The following is a 27799-nucleotide window of genomic DNA, read 5'->3' as shown; positions in this document are numbered from 1 at the left end:
CTCGGGAGGTTCTCTGGAGGGTGCTTCGGGAGTACGGGGTGTCGAGCCAACTGATAAGGGCGGTTCGGTCCCTGTATCACCGATGCAAGAGTTTGGTCCGCATTTCCGGCAGTAAGTCGGATTCGTTCCCAGTGAGGGTTGGACTCCGCCAAGGCTGCCCTTTGTCACCGATTCTGTTCATAATTTTTATGGACAGAATTTCTAGGCGCAGCCGGGGCGTTGAGGGGGTCCGGTTTGGGGACCTCAGCATCGCGTCACTGCTTTTTGCAGATGACGTGGTGCTGTTGGCTTCTTCAGTCCGTGATCTCCAGCTCTCACTGGAGCGGTTCGCAGCCGAGTGTGAAGCGGTCGGGATGAGGGTCAGCACCTCCAAATCCGAGTCTATGGTCCTCGGTCGGAAAAGGGTGGAATGCCCTCTCCGGATCGAGGATGAGATCCTGCCCCAAGTGGAGGAGTTCAAGTATCTTGGGGTCTTGTTCACGAATGAGGGCAGGGTGGAGCGCGAGATCGACAGGCGGATCGGTGCAGCGTCGGCAGTAATGCGGATTCTGTACCGGTTCGTCGTGGTGACGAGAGAGCTGAGCAAAAGACAAAGCTCTCGATTTACCGGTCGATCTATGCTCCTACCCTCACCTATGGTCACGAGCTATGGGTCGTGACCGAAAGAACGAGATCCAGGATACAAGCGGCTGAAATGAGTTTCCTCCGCAGGGTGTCCGGGCTCTCCCTTAGAGATAGGGTGAGAAGCTCGGTCATCCGGGAGAGACTCGGAGTAGAGCCGCTGCTCCTCCACGTTGAGAGGAGCTAGATGAGGTGGCTCGGGCATCTCATCAGGATGCCTCCTGGACGCCTCCCTGGGGAGGTGTTCCGGGCATGTCCCACCGGTAGAAGACCCCGGGGTCGACCCAGGACGCGCTGGAGAGACTACGTCTCTCGGCTGGCCTGGGAACGCCTTGGGATCCCCCGAAATGAGCTGGAGGAAGTGGCTGGGGAGAGGGAGGTCTGGGAGTCCCTCCTAAAGCTGCTGCCCCCGCGACCCGACCCCGGATAAGCGGAAGAAGATGAAGAATGAAGATGTAGTCGCTTTTTTTCCATAGTTTGGGTGGGTGGGGGGCGACTTATACTCGGGAGAAACTTATATGTGAATTTTTTCACAAATTTTCAAAATTCAAAAAGCCGCGATGTAGTGAAACCTTGATAAACGAACCGCGATGTAGCAGGGGATTACTGTAATTTGAACTGCAAGTGACGTCAGCGGCGCTGTGCGGCATTGTTTACATGAAGGACGATCAATGAATTTAATGAATTGGAGTGAAAGCACGAACGATGGATTTAATGAATTGGAGTGACACAGATGGTTTGATAAAGTGTTATTTTTGTAATACTTACCTGAATAACTCTGAATGTTACGTCAGGCCCGTTCTCAGCTCCTCGTTTGTGTATGTGTCACGTTAGCATACCGTATCATTTAGCCTGTTGTTGCTGGTTCATGTCTGTTGGTGTTGGATTTTGGCAAATAAATTTGCCCCAAGAGTGCGATTTATACTCCGGTGAGACTTATATATGTTTTTTTTCACTTTATTGTGCATTTTACGGCTGGTGCGACTTATACTCTGCAGCGACTTATCGTCCGGAAATTAAGGTACACTTATTGAAACACAAAACATCCACCATCCGGCATCTCATGAGGGGGAAGCGGTGCACCATCAACACTGTTTACAGTGGAAATTAAGTGCTGCTGATCTCAACTCGGGACATTGTGAGTCGGTGCGGAAAATACTTCGAAGACCTCCTCAGTTCCACTGACACGCCTTTCATTGTGGAAGCAGGGCCTGGTGACTTTCCAATCTCTGGGGTCGAAGTCACTGAGGTAGTTAAAAAAACTTCTCGGAGGCATGGCCCCGGTGGTGGATGAGATCCACCTGGAGTTTTTAAAGGCTCTGGATGTTGTGGGGCTATCCTGGCTGACACGGCTCTACAGCATTGCATGGACATCGGGGACGGTGCCTCTGGATTTGCAGACAGGGGTGGTGGTTCCCCTCTTTAAGATGGGGGACCGGAGGGTGTATTCAAACTACAGAGGAATTACACTCCTCAGCCTCCCTGGTAAGGTCTATTCAGGGGTGCTGGAGAGGAGGGTCCGTCGGGAGGTCATATCTCGGATTCAGGAGGAGCAGTGTGGTTTTCGTCCTGGCCGTGGAACAGTCAACCAGCTATATACCCTCATCAGGATCCTCGTGGGTGCATGGGAGTTTGCTCAACCAGGGGAGGAGTTTAAGTATCTTGGGGTCTTGTTCACGAGTGAGGGCAGGATGGACCGAGAGATTGACAGGCGGCTCTGTGCAGTGTCGGCTGTAATGCGGACTCTGTACCGGTCCATCGTGGTGAAGAGAGAGCTGAGCTAAAAGGCAAAGCTTTCCATTTATCGGTCGAGCTACGCTTCTACCCAAACCTATGGTCACGAGCTATTGGTCGTGACAGAAAAAAACAAGATCCCGTATACAAGCGGCCGAAATGAGTTTCCTCCACAGGGTGTCCGGGCTCTCCCTTAGAGATAGGATGAGAAGCTCGGTCATCCAGGAGAGACTTGGAGTAGAGCCGCTGTTCCTCCACGTTGAGAGGAGCCAGATGAGGTGGCTCGGGCATCTCATTAGGATGCCTCCTGGACGCCTTCCTAGGGAGGTGTTCCGGGCATGTCCCACCGACAGGACACCCCGTGGACGACGCAAGATGCGCTGGAGAGACTTTCAGTCTTTCAGCTGGCCTGGGAACGCTTTGGGATCCCCCGGGAAATGACATGAGGGCTGTCTGGGACGGTGTGTGAACCATAACAGGCCACAGCACAAAGTATAAGACCGTTGACGGGACAATGAAGCGGGCAAATGAACTGAATGCGTTCTTTGGTTTTTTTTTTTTAGTAGAGTGTGGCTGTGGTATCAAGATTGGACGATATAAAAAGCTTTGGTCAATTGCCGCTGGGATAGGCTCTAGCATGCGCACGACTCTTCTGAGAACAAGTGGTTCAGATAATGGATGGATGAATAGATGGATATTATTTTTAGCTTGACTATCTTCAGATGAAGTACCCAGAGTTTTAAGACAAACTGATGGAACCTCTCGGAAGACTTCTTTATTAAGTGACCTCTATCAAAAAAACTATGGCCAATTTGAAAGGAATTTTAAAATGTTGGACTATATCTATATTTTATTAGTTTATTGTGAATGCATTAACAAACAAGCCTCGGTTGTAGATTTCAGCATGATAGTCCAAAGGTTAGTGGCATATACAACCACAACTTACAAAAAAGTATCTTGGGGCCATATGTTAAATCTAACAAGAAGTCCACCATTGTGAATTTTCTTTGAAAGTTGGCGTTATTTTCTGGTCTTTTATAATAGTCAAATAAATAGCACCTCAGAAAGGTGGTATCGGTTTGTCTTAAAACTGTGGGTGTTTCATCCAAAGATGTTCAAGATAGAAAATAAAACCACTCATTATTTTTTCATAGTTTTTTTTCCTCCTCCATATTGAATCACATTTTTGTTGTACGTTATTGAAGAATAAAGAAGTGTGTGACATACTCTCTCTCCGTCGACAGAATTTTCTGTGACTCGTCCAGACGAAGCTGTAAGGCATGGAGTTTGCTTAACTCATCTTCTGTGGTGCTTATATCTCCCCACAGATGCCTGTTGCGTTCTTGCCAACTCAGACCAGAAGATGAGTGTGTGCCACAACAATTAATGGCACCATGGCGACTCTGATAGTACCAGGGCCCTTGATTGTCGCCTGTTGGACTTCTTAAATGCAGCATAGACTGCGGGAGCCCCATTTCCTGCAGCAAAGAAAACCAAATAAAATTGATCAAAATTTAATTTGAAATAGCATTTCACAATAAATCAGCCACTTACTCAGTCACAATAATATTACTTTTGACAACAGAGTCCTGAACTATGAAAGAACCAAAGTCAAAGTCTGCTTTATTGTCAATTTCTTCACATGCCAAGACACACAAAGAGATCGAAATTTCGTTTCCTACTGTCCCACAGTGACAAGACATATTACATATTAAATATATATATATTAAATTATATTGGTCCACGGACAAACAAAACATTCAAGTAACAAAAAGTAAAACAAGAAGGCATATAAAATGAATAAATAAGAGCGATGAATGAATGAATGAATGAATGAATAAATAAATAAGAGGAGCAAAAATGGAGTAAGTGTGCATACAGCAGACAGTCAGAATATAGCGCAACAGTAGTGCAAGGCAGCCAACGTGGCCCAAAAGGCTAGGACGTTACGCAGCCGAGGGTGGTGGGTGGAGAGAGTTCAGGATCCTAACAGCCAGGAGTATGAAGCTGTTGATGAGTCTGGTGGTACAGGGGCGCATGCTTCTGTACCTCTTCCCAGGGGGCAGCAGATCAAACAAAGTGTGAGCGGGATGGCTCACATCACACACAATTGTGGTCACCTTGCGAGTGAGATGGGAGGTGTAAATGTCCTTCAGGGAGGGGGGTGAAGCACCAATAATCCTACCAGCTGTGTTCACTATGCTACCACCCCACACAGCGATACAACTGGAGAGGACGCTCTCAATGGTCCACGGTAGAATGTGGTCATGATGGCTGGGAGAGCACCTGCTTGCCTGAGTTTCCGCAGGAAGTACAGGCGGCACTGAGCTTTCTTCGCCAGTGATGCAGTGTTGGTGGTCCAGGAGAAGTCTTCACTGATGTGCACCCCCAGGAATCTGATGCTGCTCACTCTCTCCACCACAGCACCGTCGATGGTCAGCGGCAGGTGTTGGGTGTGACCCTTCCGGAAGTCAACAACAATCTCCTTGGTCTTGCTGACGTTCAGCAGGAGGTTGTTGTCTCTGCACTATGTGTCCAGAAGGTCAACCTCTGACCTGTATTGAATCTCGTCCCCCTTGGTGATGAGACCCACCAGAGTCGTGTCGTCAGCAAATTTTAACACATGGGTGAATGCAGTGATTATAATTTCACATACCCCTGTTCAAATTGAAAATTGACGTTTACTAAATGTTTTCTACTCTTGTTGTGCGCAATAATTAAAAAGCAATAAAATATTTTTTGAGGGCGTATTTTGTCCTTACACAACACAACACAATACAATGCAATGAATCAATCCATTATCTGAACCGCTTATCCTTAAGAGTCGCAGGCGTGCTGAAGCTTATGCCAGCTGACTTCGGGCAGTAGGCAGGGCACACACTGAACTGGTCACCAGCCAATACAAATTTATTTCTGTCGCACTTTTCACAACAGAAGGTGGGATTACACCAAGGATCAGCTCTGAGCTTTTTTATCGGCGTGAAAAATAGGTAGATTTCTTTTCAGCAGCATATCGGCCCACAAGTTTGTTGGCCGCAGGGACAGGGTGTTAATCGTCAACAGGTTTCTTGCCTTATATTATACATACTTGCCAACTTTGGGTTATGAAGAATAGGGATAATTTTTTTCAACGGGGTTTCAGCCTCTACTAAGGGTCTGCAACCACCAGACAAAGACCTGATACCAGTCTGTGAACCACACAGTAACAGGCCATAGAGAAATTATTTTTAAAAAAATCATACAGTTTGGACACAACAAGCTAAGAGAAAATTGTAGTTTGGTATCAATTGTAGTATTTGACAGCAAAAGCATTATTCTGCTAAGAGGAGAAAGTGTCCTCTTGCAGCATGGCTAATAATGGAACATAACATCTGTCTGTGTAAACAGATAAGACACAACTGTCTCTCTGCTGATGTGCAGTTCAATTTTAGCTAATAATGTTTCGAGTTACATGGTGGATAGGATGGTAAAATATGTTGCGTGAGTGTGTTTGGATTTGGCCCAGACAAATTGGCTAAAATGAAATTCCAAATTTCAAAGCTTGACATGGATGACCTGAAGAAGGGGGCCTGAGTAGGGTTTACTTAAAAGTTAGTTCTTCAAAATTAACTATTGTTAAATTGGTAAAGGGGAATTTGTTGGTTTAACCAGTAAACCTCCATTCCTGTTCCAAATTTCACCAGAAGATGCTGCCAAAGTCAGATTGACCTAACATCGTCAATCAATAGTTTAAAAAGTCATCGATTAGATGAAGACTTGTTCTGAAGCACAGCAACACACAATTTTGGATTATGTTTTATTATTTTGTTTTGCTATAATGTACTTTGAAACTGCTTGAATATTTTAATTTGCTAACTAGGGAAGCCCATGCTCATCGTTAGGTAATGAGAATGAGACATGTTAATCACAGTTAGAGTAAGCTGCAATATACTTTATTCTGCTTTGCAATATTGTATAGTTAGTAGCAACTTGAGCAGCATCATAGCACTGATGTTTCATTTACACATGAATGTATTAAGAGTTGAGTAAGGACAAGGGGTTGACTGTGATTCTGTGGGTGGAAGACTGCAATCTCACACTTGAGCTTGACTTAGAGGTCACCAGCTTGTCAAAATACGTTTTGAAGCTGCTTGAGTGTTGTAACCTGCTAACTAAGAGAATCCACAATCAGAGTTATGATTATGTGTTAAATTGATTATTGTGAAAGTATATGTTATTATTGTCACAATGTTTCATCAGTATCAAACATGTATATAATATTGATGTTCCATTTACACACGTATGCATAGGTGAGCGAAGACAAGGAGGCGGAAAGGGTTAATGGTGATACTAGGTAGTGGAAGACTGAAATCCCACACACGAGCGTGACCTCGGTCACGCTCATCCAGTTAAAGCCTAAACAAAATGCTGTTTGACGGAACACAAGTCAGAGAAAAAACATTTGCAAATGTCAAGTTGACGGACAGTTGACAAGATTTGGAAGTGGGAAACAGGATGAAGCATCCCTTAGAAAATTGTTACTTCGGTGAGAACATGGTCACCTCATCTGGTTGAATCCGGTTGAGACCGGCCGAGATGCAGGTGCAGTCTATTCTGGAATCATTTTGGTCATCTGAGGCCAATGTATGACGTCATGGAAAAAAACTGGTATGTGACCAAGCAGGCATAGTACCCACGAACTGGACTGTTATAAAAGGTTCGTTCGGACAAAGAGCCGGGCTCTCTTTCGCCCCGTGGGCTTTCCCTGTCAGGGGTAAGGCCCCTGCGGCTAATGCAGTGGGTTGAGAACGCCGATTAGACAAAGATAGATTTCATTCTTTCTGAGATTAACCCAAGGTCCGTTAAAATAAATTTATACTATCTTCAAATTGGACTTGGTCAAATTTTAAGCCTAAAGACAGGCTAGGAGATGCAGACCTCGGTCCAGGAGAGAGGAGCCATTTATTTTGATCTTTTATGCTTTAAATGTCTTTTGTTTCTCTATCAGAGTCATACTTTAAAACCGTTCAGTTCTTTTTTAAATGAAGACAGCTTGAATCCTTGACATCAGGGAGTGTCAGAATCTGGTTCGAAAGCGTTAACTTCAGCTCAGCTAGTGTGGGTGCACGCTTGTGAAAATAAACGAGTTCCTGTGGTCTTAAAGACAGCTAAACTATTCCGAGCGGATAACAAAAGCAACAATCTTAATAGGAAAGGAGAACCGCTGAAACGGCCACGATCGAGGAGATCCTGGGTCTCGACAAAGTAGTTACTCAACCCTCGGGTTTCTTTTATTTCAGCAGGACTGGCGTCCGGAAATGACAGAATTAATCTAATGATAGATTAGTTACCTGATCAGCGGTTAGACTAGGAACGAATCTTTTTTCCCTACCGGCTTAAATCAGTTCTTGTCTCCCCTACAGACTGTGTTACTGCAGAGGGGCTAAAGTACAGAATTTTACCCTTTAAACGGACAGCCGGTCACTTAAATCAGATAAGTACACGATTGATAAATGTAAACATGAGACAGCAGAAGTTTTATGCAACATTAAACAGTCGTATACATCTCCCGGTTATTTTCTTCATTCTCATTTCATTTTAAATGTTCTTTTTGGTGTGCTCTGATCGTTGAGTTTCTTTCAGTACAGTCGATGTATTTTTTACACCAACTCGCGCGGGGCTACCCGATCCCACTCATTTCATTGAAACAGCATTTTTAGTACTGTCATTGATGTAGACCAATATCCGCCATTCGGGTAGAGCCCAACTGCTTGCGCCAGCCACTGGATACACAAGGCTCCCCTTTGTGGCGACCAGGTCGCAGGGATGGAAACGCTTCGGGTGGCTGCGCAGCAAGGAAGAGCCATGTTGCGACACATTGACCACAATGTAAACTGTTCACAATAAAATCGGGAGATTAGCAGGAGAAATGACAGATCGGGGGGCAGGCAGGAGACAGGGTTGAAAATTGGGCAACTCCTGCCTAAATCGGCAAAGTTGGCAAATATGTAATACTGATGAGCTTGATCGGCTGATACTGATCCGGATCACCTGCAATAAGTATAATATTCAATTTTAGAGCTACCCTTTCCGGTAGAATTAATGTGACAAACGCTTTGCTCAATCCCATAATGCTTGTAATGATCAAGTTTGGTACAATCAGCCATGTTCATCAGTTTCAAAATTACATGATATATGGTTGCCTCAATGCTGTTACCTGTTGGTCACTGTATTTTTTTTTTTTAGCTTTTACTATTCTCAATTATTTCTGATCCACTATATATTTACACAGGTTAGCACATCAGCCTTAAAGTGCAGATGTTGTGGGTTTGATTCCGGGTTCGCCTTCCTGTGTGGAGTTTGCATGTTCTCCCCATGACTGCGTCAGTTTCCACTGGGTACTCCAGTTTCCTCCTACATTCCAGACATGCATTGTCGGCCAATTGAACAGTCCAAATTGCCCGTAAGTTGTCCGTTTGTGTGCCCTGCATATGCCTGGCAACCAATGAGTCAGAGCGTCCCCTGCCTACTGCCCGAAGACCGCTGGGATAGACTCCAGCACGCCCTTAACCCTCCTGGGAATAAAGCGGTTCAGAAAATGGTTGATTGGGTATCATTAAAAACTCGTAAGAGGGCTGTTTCTGTATTATTCATCAACTTGAAACCTGATTGGAAAAGTATTGTGAGAGGAGGGGGAGAGGAGCAGTGAGCAGCAGCGGTGCCGCGCTCAGGAATCATTTGGTGATCTAACCCCGCAGGGAGGCAATGGGTCCTATTTTTATAGTCTTTGGTATGACCCGGCTGGGGTTTGAACCCACAACCTTCCAGTCTCAGGGCGGACACTCTACTAATAGGCCACAGAGCTGGCCAGAGCCCTTGTTCAAATAGCCTGATGGTGTTTAAGTGGAGAATCAATAGTTTTAAATAGAGCATGTGGATTATGCCAATTTCTCTGAATAAGGTTTGACAAGAGTTGGCCTCTGACTGCTTTGGTAATAATGCCACTGAGTTTTTTGGGGATTTTATAAGAGATCTGCAGCTTGTCTTTATGAACATTTTCATAAACCATTTTAAGGCCTATTTGACAAAATTCTGTTTTCTGTTGGTTATGGCGGCACCATATTGACAAAGGCGGTAGTAAGTTGCCTAACATTGACCACATTTTCCATGAGTGCCAGCGCGCAGTTCCGAAATCCTGAGCTCTTGCTAACCTGCAGTTCAATTTAAATATTATTTTGTTTCCGTGAGTGGCTGTGTGAAAAATGAATACCACTGAGGTCATGCCTGGACTGACCATAAGGAGAACCGGGAGTATTACCGAAGCGGCCTAGAATTCAACGAGCCAACAACTACTGAATTGTAACGATAAAAACATATACAAGTTGCTACACGAAATAAAATATATCAAATAACTATAACATAAATCACAAGTTTTTCAAACCTTGTGTCACTCCAAATCATTAAATCCTTCAAACGTGGGGCCCTTCGTCATCTTCGTCATCCCGTTTTTTTTTATTTAAGTAAAGGACAAGGAATTTAAGCAGGCTTAAACAAACAAGAATTAATCCGTAAGTGACTGTGCATCAGCATTTGCACCCTGGCTGCTGAGAGCTGGTAGAACTCTAAGGCGCTCTATGACATCTTCCTGAAGAGTTTGGCATCCTCCATCCACAATTACTCGTTTCAGTTGATATGCCTCCGGATCTGGACTCCCACATTGCTCTCGCAATCTGGACGGATCACCGGCTGAGGGAGGTCAAGCAAACAAATGGTCACAGGTCGCGGGTTTCCCGCACTACCAAGCATCAGTTGTGACTGCTCCTCACTGTTCGCCATCTGACCAGTGCCAGCATGTTCCCTTGGGACTAGAGGCAGAGCCCATGCAACTGGACAGATCTCCACTCTTGTAGGAGGATAGATGAAGCCGAGAACACAAAGGTTGGTGCTTTTACTGCGAAAAAAAGATCACCTCGTGTCAGCCTGCCCATACAAAAGAACCACAGTGATGAGTCAGTTTACGGCACAAAAATCCATTCGACAAAAACTCACCAGAGTTAAGATAACTCACTGAACCACTTACACAGACCTCCATGCAGTAATAGACTCTGGGGCAGAAGAGAGACTCATGGATAGGGGGCTTGTGAGACATTTTAGTGCCAAGATCAAGCCACCTCTCAAGCCGATTAAGGTGAGGGCACTCAAAGTTTGTTGAACCTATCGAGTTCCATGTTGGCGAACATGTGGAGCGCCTAATTCTCCATGTGTTTGAGTCTCTTAACTTACGCTGTTTTTTGGATACCCATGATTGTATGAACACAACCCGCACATGAACTGGCGGACTTGCGAAATTCTGCGATGGGGAAAGTAATGTGTGAACCACGGAATTGGTTTAACAACTCAGAGAAGAGAGAGAACGATTGTTTATCATGTTTCTGTTGACCCTAACCCTAACCCATGTTATCACCTCCGGAAAGTATTAAATAAGACCAAACCCATGTCATTCCCATCGCATCGTGCTTACGATTGTGCCATAGAGCTAATTCCGGCTTCCACTAGTCACAAATATTCAGGCTCTTGACCAGAGCACAGCAATTAAAGAATACCGTATTTTCCGCACCATAAGGCACACTCCTCAGCCTCCCTTGGTAAGGTCTATTCAGGGGTGCTGTAGAGGAGGGTACGTCGTGCCGTGGAACAGTGGACCAGCTCTACACCTTTGGCAGGATCCTCAAGGGTGTATGGGAATTTGCCCAACTAGTCCACACGTGTTTTGTGGACTTGGAGAAGGCGTTTGACCGTGTCCCTCTGAAAGTTTTGTGGAGGGTGCTTTGGGAGTACGGGATGCCGAGCCAACTGATAAGGGCGGTTCGGTCCCTGTATCACCGATGCCAGAGTTTCATTCCCAGTGAGAGTTGGACTCTGCCAAGGCTGCCCTTTGTCACCGATTCTGTTCATAATTTTTATGGGGAGGTGTTCCGGGCATGTCCCACCAGTAGGAGACCCCGGGGACGACACAGGATGCGCTGGAGAGACTATGTCTCTCAGCTGGCCTGGGAACGCCTTGGGATCGCCCGGAATGAGCTGAATGAAGTGGCGGGGGAGAGCGAAGTCTGGGAGTCCCTCCTAAAGCTGCTGCCCCCGCGACCCGACCCCGGATAAGCGGAAGAAGATGGATGGATGGATGGATGGATGGATGGATGGATGGATGGATGGATGGATGGAAAAAACAAAGGTGTGCCTTTTAATAAGGTAAGCCTTTTGTGTGGACCAAATTGCAAAATCTGTAAAGTTGTCTTGTGTGGCCTCTATTATACAGGCATAATATGAAGACCCGATTTATCATTCAGAGGACATTACGTTTTATGTAGATCGGGGCAAATAAACAATCAGAGGGCTGTACGTAACACGTAGAGTATTTTTCTCTGCCGCCATTGATAAATAATGTCAAATCCGCACTTATCTTATGTAAGCGACCGGCTCTCCGTCTAAAGGGTTAAAACTCTCCTTTGTCCCCGCTGCGCTAACGCAGCTCTCATGGGGAGACGAGAGTTAAATAAGCTGGAGTTCAGAAAATATTAGTCCAAGTTGCTGACTGCCTCTAAGAAATTCATTATGAAGTAATCGATTTAAACTTTTCTGGACGCCAATCCCTCTAGTTATATCCTAGATCTCTGCAGCGCATGTGTGGCGTTGTTGACATAAAGAACGAGGAATTTGATCAATGGATTTAATGATTTGGAGTGACACAGATGGTTTGATAATATTGTTGTAATATGATAGTTATTTGAAATATACTTTATATATCTTTATATGGGTCTGTGGAATAATTAGAAATGCAATTTACAACGGGTCCGACGTCAGCATATGCGGCGCATACGCGGCATTGTTTACATAAAGCACGATCGACGGATTTAATGAATTGGAGTGACACAGATGGTTTGATAAACGTGTTATTTATGTCAAAGTCAAAGTCTGCTTTATTATCAATTTCTTCACGTTAAGACACACAAAGAGATCGAAATTACGTTTCCCGCCGTCCCACGGTGACTAGACACATTACACAACACATACAAGCAAATAGCACAAAGAGTAAAAACGAATAGACAAGAGCGATGAATAAGTAATAAGCAAATAACCCAATAAATAAACGTTAAATAAATAAATAGACAAATAAGAGGAGCAAAATGGAGCAAGCGTGCATACAGCAGACAGCCAGAATATAGCGCAAAAGAACAGGACGTTATGCAGCAGAGGGTAGAGGGGGGAGAGAATTCAGGATCCTGACAGCTTGGAGTATGAAGCTGTTGGTGAGTCTGGCGGTGCTGGAGCGCAGGCCTCTGTACTTCTTCCCAGAGGGCAGAAGATCAAACAAAGAGTGAGCTGGGTGACTCACATCACACAATCGCGGTCGCCTTGCGGGTGAGACGGGAGGTGTAAATGTCCTTCAGGGAGGGGAGTGAAGCCCCAGTGATCTTACTAGCTGTGTTCACTATGCGCTGCAGGGCCTTCATGTTGTATTCAGTGCAGCCACCACCCCACACAGTCATACAACTGGAGAGGACGCCCCCAATGGTGCCACGGTAGAATGTGGTCATGATGGCAGGAGGAGCACTTGCTCTCCTGAGTTTCCGCAAAAAGTGCAGACGGCGCTGAGCTTTCTTCGCCAGCGACGCAGCGTTGGTGGTCCAGGAGAGGTCATCAGTGATGTGCACCCCCAGTAATCTGGTGCTGCTCACTCTCTCCACCACAGCACCGTTGATGGTCAGCGGCAGGTGTTGGGTGTGACCCGTCCAGAAGTCAACAACAATCTCCTTGGTCTTGCTGACGTTCAGCAGGAGGTTGTTGTCCCTCCACCACGTGGTCAGAAGGTCGATCTCCGACCTGTATTGAGTCTCATTTCCCCCGATGATGAGACCCACCACAGTCGTGTCGTGGCATATTTCAGCATGCGGTTGCTGCTGTATGTTGCAGTGCAGTCATGCGTCAGCAGGGTGAAGAGCAGCGGACTGAGCATGCAGCCTTGAGTGGCCCCCGTGCTCAACGTGATGCTGCCGGAGACATTGTCGCCAACACGTAATACCTGAGGCCTCTGACAGAGGAAGTCCAGTAGCCGGTTGCAAAGGTAGGTACTGAGGCCCAGCTTGTCGAGTTTGCAGAAGAAACGCTGTGAAACAATGGTGTTGAATGCAGAACTGAAGTCCACAAACAGCAATCTCACATACGAGTCTATAGGTCTATAGTGGGGGGAAGAACAGATCTGACGTGCGCCATGACAAGCCTCTCAAAGCACTTCATAACGATGGTTGTCAGTGCCACAGGACGGTAGTCATTGAAGCAGGAAGGAGCAGGATTTTTTGGCACAGGTATGATGGTGGCAGACTTGAAACATGATGGGATGATGGCCTGCTGCGGGAAAATGTTAAAGATGTCCGTGAAGACATCCATCAGCTCCTCAGCGCTCGACCCGGGATGTTGTCCGGGCCCGCCGCCTTACATGTGTTTATAGCGGCAAGCGTCCATCTCACGCTAACGGCAGAGAGGCACAGGGGCTGCTCGTTCGGCGGGGGAGGGGTCTTCAGCGGGCAAGTGCTGTTCTGAGCGTCGAAGTGAGCAAAGAAGCGGTTCAGTTCGTTGAGCAGAGGGACGTCGCCCTCACAGCTCTGCGGCGCGGGCTTGTAGTCCGTGATGGTCTGAATGCCTTGCCACAGGCTCCGAGCATCCCTGCTGTCTTTGAAGTGGGCGGTAATCTCGGAAGAGAATGCCTTTTTCGCTTCCTTGATGCCCCGGGACAGGTTCGCCCTAGCTGATCTCACGCCCGCTTCATCCCCAGCCCTGTAGGCTTTGTCTCTGGCCCTCAGCAGCCCGAGGACAGCCCTGTCAGCCATGGCTTCTAGTTAGCCCGAGTGAATTTAATACTTACTTGAATAACTCTGAATGTTACGTCAGGCACGTTCCCAGCTCCTCGTTTGTGTATGTCACGTTAGCATACCGTAGCGTTTAGCCTGTTGTTGCTGGTTCATCTCTGTTTTTGGTGTTGGATTTTGTCGAATAAATTTCCCCCAAAATGCGACCTATACTCCGGAGCGACTTATATATGTTTTTTTTCACGTTATTGTTCATTTTATGGCTAATGTGACCTATATTCCGGAGTGACTTTTAGTCCGAAAAATATGGTAGATGAAAATGTATCCATTCAGACTGACATTACTCGAACCATTACCATTGTAAATTAACTCGAAAATATGTACTTATATCCTTTGCTGTCCACAGATAGGTTGAGTTTTCAAATGAGAAAACCTATTGGCAATTACATTACCAGGATAGTTAGATTTAAATAATAATACATTCAATACAAATGAACGGTTTTATGAACGTTGGATATTTTTTTTTTTACATGTATTGAGTTTGTTTTATTATTGTTATTGTTGTATTAATGAGAAGGGTGGTATTGGTGTTTCGACTGCAGTTAACAGGCCAGGTTGTATCCTCAAATTTTTAATCCAAATTGAATCATTCTCTGTTTTATCTTTTTTATCTTACTTCAAAGACAACAAAATACTTCATAATCACAAAAAATAATCCATAGTGGTTTTGTTGTTTGCAATCACCGAATGGGCAGCGCGGGTGCGCAGTAGTGTTTGTAGCGTTTGTAGTAAGTAGACAGAGCTCTCACCAGTAGTCCGTGTGTTATTCTGCCTTTCCCTGTGCAGCGTCAGATCTGATCTGATCTTAGCGTCGCCTTAGTCCTTGGTGTGTGGACATTTAAATGAAGTGTCTGATTATCTTGCAAACAGACACCTGTGTGCACATAAACTAGAAAGGGACAGGGCAGAATGCGCTCGGACCCTATCATGAGCGCTCGCTCATGTGTGCCTTCCCGTTTGTACGCGTTACATTTCTGTGGCTCGCTCCAGAACGCGTAGGTCCCCGCGACAGTACCGGTGAGCCAGATATTATTAATTTTATGACACGATGCTTCGGTCCGGTCTAAATTTAGACACGCGCCGGACTTTGGGCATGTCTGCTCCAGGGACCTGAGATCCATGCCTAGGTCAAATGGAACAATATTAGTTTGATTTTTCGACTCTTGGTGGCCCTAGGGCGTTATTCTATTGTCATTGTCTATGACAGCATTAAAATGTATAATTTTTCACCAAGGCCAATGTGGGGCAAAGTTTGTTGTGCTCTTGTACTTTTGGATCAACTATAATGTGATCCTTGAGGGAAACAAAAGAAATCCAACTAATAAAATAAACCACAATGAAAATACATTCTAAAAAAAATACCAAAGAAAAACCCAAACGTGTTCAATGTAACGTTCAATAAGATTGAGATGATGCCAAGATTGTATCATGAGCTACACTGATGTCGTTTATACAATGTAAAATAAATAAAATATTAAAATACACATCGTATTCTCACCTTTTGCTGACCTGTTTTCTGTGCGTTCATATCCCTCACCGGTTCAGGCTCTGGAGATGCAGGTAACTGCTCACTTAATATATCTACGTTGCAATCAGAATGAACTTGCGTTGAAGACGTGGAGGTTACAATGGATGGACACAAAGAGGCAGAAAAAATACAGTGGTGGTGGTGTGCAGGGTTGGAGGCACAACTTATGACTGGAAGAGGTGTAAAATCACTGTAAAGCTGTACCCCATCCTTTCGTAGCATCTCATTCTCTGATACAAATTCCTGACGCTCCCGTCGAGCACTGCTCAGCTCCTTGGTTAGAGTATCCAGCTTCTGCCTCAGCTGGCGAACTTCCTCACGTGCACGGTTACGCTCTGCGCGAACCTTGGAGGAAACAGATTTCAAATCACCTTAAATCTTTTGCGCATTTTCAAACTTATTTGGGTCACTTTGATATGTATGCATAAGATGAAAACATCAAGTTCACAAATTAATCAATTGTATTCAACTACAAAGGCAGACCCAGGTTACAGTGCCATGAAAGATTATTTCAAATCGTTTTTTTGAATACAATACAATTTTTAAAGATTCTTTTGGTCAAACAGATTTTTATTTTTTTTACCTTTTGGTTGACATGTTTCGGCTACTACCTGTAGCCTTCCTCAGAAGCGTTGCGAGGGGAATGTTTTATAGGCTGCTGGTTTTCTTGGTTTGGCCAAACAGTAGGGCGCGCAAGCACGGGTTGCTATTGTTTGGTGGCCGTTTGTCTACCGTCGATCATCGGACACGTAAGTAAGTACATAGACTCTGTCCGGAAGAAGGCCCAGCAGAGGCTGTACTTCCTGCTCAAGAAGTTCAATCTGCCGCGAGAGCTGCTGAAGACCTTCTACACTGCCATCATCCAGTCTGTCCTCTGTACCTCCATCACTGTCTGGTTTGGATCAGCCTCCAAACAAGACAAGCACAGACTGCAACAGACAATCAGGGCTGCAGAAAAGATCATTGGAATCAACCTCCCATCTATTCAAGACTTGTACCTGTCCAGGACCAGGAAACGCGCATGCAACATCTCTACAGACCCTTCTCACAGTCTGTTTGAACTACTCCCCTCCGGACGGCGATACAGAGCTCTGTACGCCAAAACCAGCAGACACAGAGACAGCTTCTTCCCCCAGGCTGTTGCTCTGATGAACTCACACCACTCTTAGAGTCTCAAAGTCATTGCTGTGTTATAACATCCTGCTCTCCACACCTTTTTGGATTATCTACACTGTTTGCACTATGTGTCTTCTCTGCATCCATTGCAGCCTGGTCATCCTGGAAGTAGGACCCTCTCATCTGTGGTCTATTCTCAAAGTTTCTCACTTCCCCTAGTCGGAGATTTGAGTTATTCCTTGCCCTCATGGGAGTTTAAGATCAGGGGATGGCTGAGAATATTGTCATTTGTCATTTTCACATGTCCTGAGTGTTGTTAGTCACCTAAATGTTGAACAGAGACTGTGATGTAACGAAGTCAAATTCCTTGTTTGGCATGCTCAAACATGGCCAATAAATTCTTCTTGAATCTTGAATGGCTGCGGATCAAGAGGTTTGTACGGCTTCGTGCACCAACTGCACCCTTCTGTTAGAGAGGTTGTCCCTGCTAGAGGGACGTGTCCGCCAGTTAGAGCAGAATAGTGCAATATCAGTAGATGTGGCGGACACAGTCGCGGACTGTAGTCAGCCCGCTAGCCCCATTAGCATTAGCCCCAAGCGGCTTGCTAATCGCGATGAGCCAGGTTAGACGCATAGCCGTCCAAAGTCATCTCAGTCTACTGGCCCTCGCACCTTGTTAATAGGTGACTCAATCACCCGAAATATCACGCTTGAAAATCCAGCCACGGTAATGGGTATTCCTGGGGGCAGAGCACCCGACATAGAAGCTAATCTTAGGGAGCTGACTCGCAATAGGACTAGTCAACAGCGTAGTTCCAACAACACTAGCTACTCGGACATAGTGATACACGTCAACGCTAATGATGTTAGGATGAGGCAATCTGAGATCACAAAGAAAAACATAGCGGGGACTTGTGATCTCGCCAGAAAGATGAGTCGGCATCAAGTATTTGTCTCTGGCCCCCTGCCTGGGAGAGGCTCTGATGAGAGGTTTAGTAGATTACTCTCGCTTAATCGATGGATGGCTGGGTTCTGTAAAAAGCAGCGACTGTATTTTATAGATAACTGGTCCTCCTTCTGGGGCCGCCCCGACCTGCTGAGGAAGGATGGCCTTCATCCTAACCGTGAATGCGCCTTCACTCTTTCTAGGAATATAGATGACTGTTTGAGCCACTCATGACAGGTCACTTTAGAGCAGGCCGGAGCACAGGTGATTAGACCACCTGTCAGGATGGGTTTGGAGTCAGTTAAGTTAAAGTTAACTAGCGCTAGGCTAGACTTCCAGCATGCACATAGCTCCTTGTGTAGACTAGAGCGTCACAGTTTGAATAGTGCTACAGTACATGTGAAGACACTTTCTACTGAGGTAGTAGACAAATCCAATCGCTCCACCCTGACCGGTATAGCTGATGATACGGTGCCTCTTTCAGATAATATTACATGTGTACCAATTATTTACTATCAAATTCCTACGGTCGTATCATCCCACCGCGCTAAAAAACAATTGAGAGGTGATGTCAGGCCTAGAGAACACAATCTTACTTTCACTTCGTTTAAAAATCCTTTGATAGATATGAACCCTGATCGACCGATTACACTTAAACTCGTTTTTATGAATATTAGATTGCTTCATATGAAAGTAGTTCTCGTTAATGACCTCATCACGGAACATACCGTAATTTTCGGACTATTAGTCGCTCCGGAGTATAAGTCGCACCACCCATAAAATGCACAATAACGTGAAAAAAAACATATATAAGTCGCTCCGGAGTACAAGTCGCACTTTTGGGGCAAATTTATTTGTCAAAATCCAACACCAAAAACAGACACGAACCAGCAACAACAGGCTAAACGATACGGTATGCTAACGTGACATACACAAACGAGAGGCTGAGAACGGGTCTAACGTAACATTCAGTTATTCAAATGATTATTACATAAATAACACGTTTATCAAACCATCTCTGTCACTCCAAATCATAAAATACATCGATCATCGATCGTGTAAACAATGCCGCATACGCGCGCCATCGGACTCGTGATTTGCATGTCTAATTATTCCACAGACCCATATAACGATATATAAAGTACATTTCAAATAACTATCATATAGCAACAATATTACCAAACCATCTGTCACTCTAAATCATAAAATACATTGATCATCGATCGTGTAAACAATGCCGCGTATGCGCGCCGTCGGACTCGTGATTTGCATGTCTGGCGTGATGTGTGCTCGCATGCTGTCCATCACAAGCAGAGCTTGCATCCTAAATTGCATTGCTGCCCCTACTGTTTTTTTTTTTTTTTTTTTTTTTTTTTTTTAACATCACCACACTAAATTCTCTTCACCAGACCTGTGCTTTTTAAAAACTCAAAAAAACAGCGCTTTCCCCTCCCAGTTGTTGCGTCACGGTCAATGGTGAAATTTAAATCACCTTCCTTCAGTTTAGTTTGAAAATAACTATATTTCTTTTTCAGTTGTTTTTGTTTTTGTTTTATTTGTTTCATGAACTTGAATATTGTGCTTTATAGTGTGAATTCCTTTATTCGTTTTTTCAGTGTATTAAACATAATATGTGAGGTGATCAACTGTACTAGTAAGTAATGTGTTAATGATCAAGTAAATCTTTTTGAAAAAAAACACATATAAGTCGCTCCTGAGTATAAGTCGCCCCCCCACCCAAACTATGAAAAAAAACGCGATTAATGGTCAGAAAATTACGGTAATCTAAATGTATTTGGTCTTTGCGAGACCTAATTAAAACCTAATGAACTGCTACCGCTTAATGAGGCCTCGCCTCCAGATTTTGTGAACTCACATGCGGCGCGTCCTCGAAAAAAGGGTGGGGGTGTTACTTTGGCATTTCAGACTCTAACTGATACATTTGGTTTTACGCAAGCCATACAGGCAGCAACGCATAAAAATGGAAATACCTTAGATCTGGTATTATCCCGAGGACTGGCAACCTCAAATATAACAGTACTGCCATACACTACTGTTTTGTCTGATCATTACTGAATAAAATTTGAAATTTCAGTTCTTAGTCAAGGACAAGAGAGCAATCAGAATTATAGCAGTCGTAATATTAACTCCATGACTGCAACAGCGCTATCTGAGCAACTGCTACCAGCCACCGCCATATTCCCCCCATATACCGGCACTATTGATAATCTTACAAATGACTTCAATGCTGCATTGTTAAATGCCATCGACTCTGTGGCGCCGCGACGTCTGAAAACTCGCCATAGCTTGCCTACTCCGTGGTTCACGGATGAAACACGTACGCTTAAGCAATTATGTAGAAAGCATGAACGCAAATGGCGTTTAACCAAACTTGAGGTTTTCCATCAAGAATGGCGCAACAGCCTCCTGAAATATAAAGATGCGCTTATCTTAGCAAAAATTTGTTATTTTGCGCAAGTCATTAATCTCAATAAAAACAATCTTAAATACCTATTTGATAAAGTGGCAAAGCGAACACTACGCCAGCCGACCCCCGATAGCTCCTTTCACTCAGCTGACGAGTTCATGAAATTCTTCGCTCGAATGATTGAATCCATTAGGGATGAGATCAAGATGACCATTCCGATCGCTCAGTCGAGACCGCCGATTACCGGCGCTGACGATCATGCAATAACCCTCTCAAATTTTAAAAGCGTGTCCCTCGAAAGGCTTACACAATTGGTTAGCGCGGCTAAACAAACAACATGTTTACTCAACCCGCTTCCAGCCAAACTATTTAAAGAATTATTTCAAATCTTAGGACCGTCCATCTTAAATATAATTAATCTGTCTGTCTCCTCTGGGATAGTGCCAACAGCCTTTAAAACTGCTATCATTAAACCGCTACTTAAGCGACCAAATCTTGACCCAGACTGTCTCAGTAATTATAGGCCAGTTTCAAATCTCCCATTCATAGCAAAACTTCTTGAAAAAGTAGTAGCGCAGCAGCTTATTGATTACATGGTCACTAATAATCTATTTGAACTTTTCAGTGTGGTTTTAGAGCTAATCATTCCACTGAGACGGCACTTGCTGAAGTGACTAATGATCTCCTCATAGCAATGGATTCAAACACTTCATCAGTATTGTTACTACTCAATTTTAGTGCTGCCTTCGACACTGTAAACTGTGATATTTTATTAGAGCGTCTTAAAGGTTGTGTTGGTATTTCAGGGTCAGCACTATGCTGGTTTCACTCATATCTATCAGACAGGACACACCGAGTGGTCCATGGCAATACGTCCTCTGAGCTCTATAAGGTTACGTGTGGTGTCCCACAGGGATCGGTACTAGGACCAATTCTATTTAATATTTATATGATTCCGCTTGGGGACGTAATACGTAAATATAATATTAGTTTTCAATGTTACGCGGATGACACCCAATTATATATGCCGTTATCAATGGCAGATCCGCGGGACTGTTGTAATCTTGAGGCGTGCCTCGCGGAGATCAAGCAATGGATGTCTCTCAACTTCCTTCGTCTTAACCCAGATAAAACTGAGATGTTGATAATTGGTCCAGCTCGTTATCAACATTTATTTAAGTAAACCACTATAACTATAGATAACCGTACTATCACTTAGAGTGATACTGTAACTAATCTCGGGGTAATATTAAGCACATTATGAATATAACCAGAATTGCGTTTTTTCACCTTCGTAATATTGCTAAGATTCGCCCAATCCTCTTGACCGGTGATGCGGAAATTATTATACATGTGTTTATCACGTCGCGCCTGGACTACTGTAATGCATTATTTTCTGGTCTTCCCAAGTCCAGCATCAAAAGTCTACAGTTAGTACAAAATGCTGCTGCAAGGCTGCTCTCTCGGTCAAGAAAATTTGATCACATTACCCCAATTAGCCAACTTACACTGGCTACTGGTCCATTTAAGATGACTTCAAGGTTCTTCTATTAGCCTATAAATCATTGCATGGTTTAGCGCCTTCATATCTCGTCGACTTAGTCGTTCCTTATGTTCTGTCTCGTAACCTTCGTTCGCAAAACGCTAGTCTTTTAGTGACACCGAGGGCCAAGAAAATGTCTGCAGGGTCTAGAGCATTTTCTATTTGGGCTCCAGAGCTCTGGAATGTACTACCAATGGATATTAGAACTGCTACCTCAGTAGAAACATTTAAGACACGTTTAAAGACATATTTCTATGATATGGCCTTTAATTAACCTGTAGTGGCCGATGCGGCTGGAGTTTGTTCTTGCTCCCTCTCCCCGACCCCACTTCCCCCACCCCTCCCCGGCTGGGGAGGTGGTTAGGTGACACGCAAGCTGACAGCGGCTATCTAGATTCTCGTGGACCAAATTCAGGATGAGGGAACTGCAGCGGATTACCCTCCTCGAAGACACTGCCATTACGATCGAGGGCTCCGCCGACAGCTCTTCGCTTTGGCCTGGACATCCACTTTTGGTTTTCCACATTATGTATTTTATGTGCCCTCTTTGCATTCATTGCAGCCTGGTGATCCTGAAAGGGGAATCCTTCCATCTGTGGTCCCTTCTCAAGGTTTCTCATTTTTCCCCTGGTAGGGTTTTTTTGAGTTTTTCCTAGCCCTTTTGGGAGCTCGAGATCAGGAGATGCTTTGAGAATAATTGTCAATTGTTTGTCTATGTGAAGCCCTTTGAGAATGCTTGTGATTTAGGGCTATACAAATAAACTTGACTTGACATGACCCTGGCATTGTCCATGATGTGATTTTTTTTCTCTTCCAATGATGTAATATGCCTGATTTGAAATTTTCTTGTTCGGCTTGTTCTTTTATTGCTCTAGTTTGTCTGCTGGCTGTCTCTGTTTCACATTTCTTTTGGTGTTCTATTTTTCACATAGACCGGTTTAGAATGTAAGCAAAGGTTCATGCTGTACATAAAAAGGAACAAGGCCTGCAGAGCATCACGGGCTTCAGGAAACCATCCCGAGAATCACAGGCTTGCAAACCAGCTAAACAGGTTTTACTGCAGAGTTGAACGGTTCAACCACACAATAGTATCTCCTGCATCACAATCAACATCCACACACCCCCTGCAACCCCCCTGTTCACACCGCCATCACCGTTAACTCTCTCTCTCTTTCAGGACCCGCACCCGCACTTCAGATCTGCGAGGAGGAGGCGTGTCGGATGTTCCGGAGACAGAAGGTCAGGAGGGCACCAGACCCAGATGGCGTGTCCCCCTCCTGCCTGAAAGTCTCTGCTGAGAAATGAATCTTCAACTGTTCCTGTTCTGTGTGAGGTGCCTCGTTAAGTCAGGCCCGTTCTCAGCTCCTCGTTTGTGTATATGTCACGTTAGCATACCATATCGTTTAGCCTGTTGTTGCTGATTCATGTCTGTTCTTGGTGTTGGATTTTGTCTAATAAATTTACCCCAAAATGCGACTTAAACTCCGGTGTGACTTGTATACGTTTTTTCCCCTTTATGGATCATTTTATGGCTGATGCGACTTGTACTCCGGAGCGACTTTTGGTCCGAAAAATACCATACAAGGGTATATTGGTCAATGACCTACACGCCTACCATTCTATGTCTAGACGCTATTACCAACTGTAGAAAATTTGTATTCTAGACGTAAGGCAGTTTTCCATATATTGCTATTTAAAAATTACTTCAGAGAACTGTGAGAAAAATAGGTTTTTGGAGGTGTCTTTTTACTACAATTTTTACAGGATCTGATAAAATGACACAGAATGACCCTTTGTAATTTAGACATTTCTCTTTGGTAGATCTGAAGTCAAGGCTATAAGATGCATAAAAAAGCATTTAGTCAATGTACCTTGCTCCATTTTTCTCTCCAGTTTGCAGTGCAGTCTGACCACCACCGCATGGTTTTCTCCATCTGAGCTGCTCTGGCTCGGGCTTCCTCGAGCTCTCTGAGTCTCAGCTCTTCTCTGCTCTCCCAGTCTGCCCCAGGAACCTCACCAATGATGGCCATTGCTCCCAGGCCTCCTAGCCCAGGTGAAAGCAGCGGTGGAGTACTGGAGCTCAGGATTTCTCCATCGGGCCTTGGGGTTTGAGCAACACTTTCAGGGGAATGAATGCCCCTGTCTGACTCCATGCGCAGGCTGCACAATAGATCACCTACTGTTGTCTTGCTTTCCTCAGACAGCTGTGAAGAGTTGTTCATGGTCAGTGTTTTAAGTTTACAGGAAGCAGGGGTAAGGAGGGGTTGTATTTGATAGTGAAATACAACAAGACGTCATCACCTCTTCAGTCACTCAGGAATCTAAACACAAAATCACAACAATTTAGGAACAATTGGTTAAGTGACTTCTAATGCAACATATATTGATTGAGAGGTTTTTTTTGGGTGGTGGCACGAGCCATGTTCGGGTGGCTCTGCGAGAATTTATGTTAGTACCTGATGTACTCAGGTGGTCTGATCGGTTCAGGGGTAGGGGTGGGCATTATTTATTATCTGCGATATTATCGTTAGAGTTGCAATAATTTTAAATTTTACATTCATCTCATCTCATTCAAAGTCAAAGTCAGCTTTATTGTCAATCACTTCACATGCCAAGACACACAGAGATCGAAATTGCGTTACCCACTATCCCACAGTGACAAGACATATGACAAAACATCCAAAACAACAACACAAATAGTAAAATCAAGAAGGCACATACAATGAATGAACAAGAGCAACAAATAAATAAAAATAAATAATAAGAGGAGCAAAAATGGAGCAAGTGTGCATACAGCAGACAGTCAGAATATAGCGCTAGAGTAGTGCAAGGCAGCCAACGCGGCCCAATAGGTCAGGACGTTATGCAGCCGAGTGGGGAGAGAGTTCAGGATTATAACAGCCTGGAGTATGAAGCTGTTGGTGAGTCTGCTGGTGCGGGAGCGCAGAAGATCACACAAAGTGTGAGTGGGGTGACGCACATCACACACAGTCGTGGTCGTCTTGCGGGTGAGACGGGAGGTGTAAAGCACCAATAATCCTACCGGCTGTGTTCACTATGCGCTGTAGGGCCTTCATGTTGTATTCACTGCAGCTACCACCCCACACAGCGATACAACTGGAGAGGATACTCTCAATGGTGCCACGGTAGAATGTGGTCATAATGGCTGGTGGAGCACCTGCTTGCCTGAGTTTCCGCAGGAAGTACAGACGGCGCTGAGCTTTCTTTGCCAGTGATGCAGTGTTGGTGGTCCAGGAGAGGTCATCACTGATGTGCACCCCCAGGAATCTGGTGCTGCTCACTCTCTCCACTACAGCAACGTCGATGGTCAGTGGCAGGTGTTGGGCGTGACCCTTCCGGAGGTCAACAACAATCTCCTTGGTCTTGCTGACATTCAGCTGGAGGTTGTTGTCCCTGCACTACATGGCCAGAAGGTCGACCTCCGACCTATATTGAGTCTCGTCGCCCTTGGTGATGAGACCCACCAAAGTCGTGTCGTCAGCAAACTTCAACATGCGGTTGCCGCTGTAGGTTGCAGTGCAGTCATGCGTCAGCAGGGTGAAGAGCAGCGGACTCAGCACGCAGCCTTAGGGGGCCCCAATTCTCTCCCACTTTTCCGAGGTCGGTTTGAAGAGGAAGCAACTAAGCCTTCCCTCTCACTAGCCACTTCATCCACCACGTCCTAAGGGATCCCAAGGCGTTGCCAAGACAGCCGAGAGAAAAATTGTTTCTCCAGTGTCTCCTGGGTTGTCCTTGGGGTGTCATCCCAGTTTTTTCGAGCTGCGAGTCGTGACCAAATGTGAGTGTCGGAATGTAGATTAACCAGTAATTCAAAAGCTTCGCCTTCCAGTTCATCTTTCGCTACACTATGTCTGAATGATAGAGTCCGCATTACTGCACACTGTGTTGATCCTGCTATCGATCTCCCGTCCCATCCTCTCCTTGATAACAAGACTGCAAGATACTTTAACACCTCCACTTGGGGCAGGATATTCTCCCTGAACTAGAGTGTCCACCCTTGTCCCTTAGCATGTTTTTATCATTTGTTTTCAAAATGGATCCATAAAAAATGAATGAGTCTGTGGAAATTGATATATTACAAGACAAGGGTTCAAAAGCTTTTTATGTCTCTTTTACACATGAAACTGATTGTTTACAGAGGAAGGAGCAAGTTACTCTTTTAACCCTTTCAAGTCTTTCATCCATTTATACCCAGTCCCCTCCTTTAAAGATACAGGATGAAAGTCTTGCCTTTGTGGTTCACCAAACAGGTTCCCCAGTGTATGGGTGTAACAGTACACTAGCGTTACATTTTGATTCAGTTACTACAACAACTCCTACAACTACATGTACTACCACAAGCACTACTACTATTAAAAGTACCACTACTACAACTTCAATAGTACAAGTACTACAACAAATACTACAATTACTACATTACTGCTACAAGTACTACTCCTACAAACACTACAAGGACTATGACTACAAGTACTACTACTACTACTACAAGTACTACTAGTACTATGAGTACAAGTACCAGTGGCGTGCAGTCAGAGGATGCCTCCCTTGCCATCATGAAAAGGAGAAAAAACAAATTCAATTGTTTTTATTATAAAGTCATTTTCCTGTTAATTTCAGTAGTTTTGTATCATTTTGAACCAAAATTGCTGAATTTTTATAATTATTTTAAAACCGAAGACGTTTCGCTCGGAGGAGCCAACTTCCTGCCTTGCTTACTCTGAGGATTGCGTAATCACACAGCTCCCTACGCTGACAGGTTATGAAGTTAGACTGAATTACTGTCTGTCTCCATGTCGCTGTTTAAGTGTTAGTGTGGCTATATTAACTAATTTCCGTAATTAAGCTGATATATATAAAATCTAGTGTTTTTTGTCATCTGTCTGTAACGTCGTGTTTCATTAGATGAACAAAGCAGCTTTGAAAAGAGACCTTAGGAGGCAACGAAAAAAAGGTTCTTCATCCTTATGGCAGGGGGTGCTAGTGAACCCGAGATGTTTCATGCGCCCACCTGTAGAATAAGTGATCTCCAATTCAAATTTTGTGAACAACTGAGGAGCACTTGTCCATTTATTTCGTTTTACATGCATTTTTTATTTTTATTTTTACATTTTATTTTAAAATGGAGGATTACATATCCAAACGATTTTCAATATCAGTCGGGTGAAGCTGGCGAGGAACGAGAGGACAGTGTTGGTGAGGCTGGCGCGGTCGGCCCACAGTCGCCTGGACCGCAACAAACCTCCACAATCAGCCGGCTGCCTAATACGGCGCCCCCCCCAGGCAACCTGGCTAGCGTAGCCAACGGCTAACACTCAAGTTCAGTGTTCTCCAACCGGCACTATGTTAACTTACTCCATCCCCCGCTTTCTGGAGCTGAGTCATCTCATTCAGAAATATCAAAAACATCAACCAAGACACTATAGCAAAGGACCTCCAGTTTCTCTCCTCCTCCTCTGCAACCTTTCCATCAGTCAGCAAGGCAGTGGACTATTACAATAACTCTTTGGACAAACTTCTAGGTATCCATGCCCCCATAAAAAACAAAACAATCACTTTTTCACGCTCAGCCCCCTAGTACGCCAGTGAGCTTCGTCTGATGAAGTCAACTGGACGCATCCAGGAGCGTCGTCTCAAAGCCTCAGGACTGACAGTGCACAAACAGGCCCATAAAGAACATCAGAAGGCCTACTCAAAAGCCCTTGGGACTACACGTGCCCTGTTCTACTCTAATATCATAAACAATACCCTTGGAAATTCAAAACCGCTCTTTTCAATCATCAACCACTTTCTCAAACCCCAACCACCACGCCAACAGAATCCTCAGAGGTAGTGTGCAATAGCTTTATCACCTTCTTCACCGCTAAGGTTGACAACATCCGCTCCCAGCTCCTCTCCTCTTCTGGCCCCTCCACTTCACCTCCACCCCCCTTCCTTCCACCCGGGACAGTCCAGCCTCTCT

The 27799-nt window shown here is 44.8% G+C and overlaps 1 protein-coding gene across 13 annotated transcripts in view; it reads right to left on the bottom strand.

Annotated features, from left to right (window-relative positions):
- ccdc102a (coiled-coil domain containing 102A) overlaps positions 1–27799 on the bottom strand; it is an 83576-nt gene that overhangs the window by 42469 nt on the left and 13308 nt on the right. For 7 of the 13 annotated variants that reach the window (XM_085907244.1, XM_085907242.1, XM_085907240.1 and 4 more), the window contains 3 exons: positions 23691–24140; positions 15757–16131; positions 3583–3833 (listed from right to left, as the gene is read on the bottom strand). In XM_085907244.1, the coding sequence (XP_085763370.1) occupies positions 3583–3833; positions 15757–16131; positions 23691–24041 (977 nt within the window). In that variant the 5' untranslated portion in view covers positions 24042–24140. The remainder of the gene's footprint in view (positions 1–3582; positions 3834–15756; positions 16132–23690; positions 24141–27799) is intronic. The other 6 variants (XM_085907248.1, XM_085907246.1, XM_085907247.1 and 3 more) reach the window with 4 other exon arrangements.

The sequence above is a fragment of the Syngnathus leptorhynchus genome, chromosome 3, assembly GCF_054491065.1.
Source record: "Syngnathus leptorhynchus isolate UIUO chromosome 3, UIUO_Slep, whole genome shotgun sequence".
NCBI classification, from domain to species: domain Eukaryota; kingdom Metazoa; phylum Chordata; class Actinopteri; order Syngnathiformes; family Syngnathidae; genus Syngnathus; species Syngnathus leptorhynchus.
This window is presented reverse-complemented; position numbering and strand designations above follow the sequence as displayed.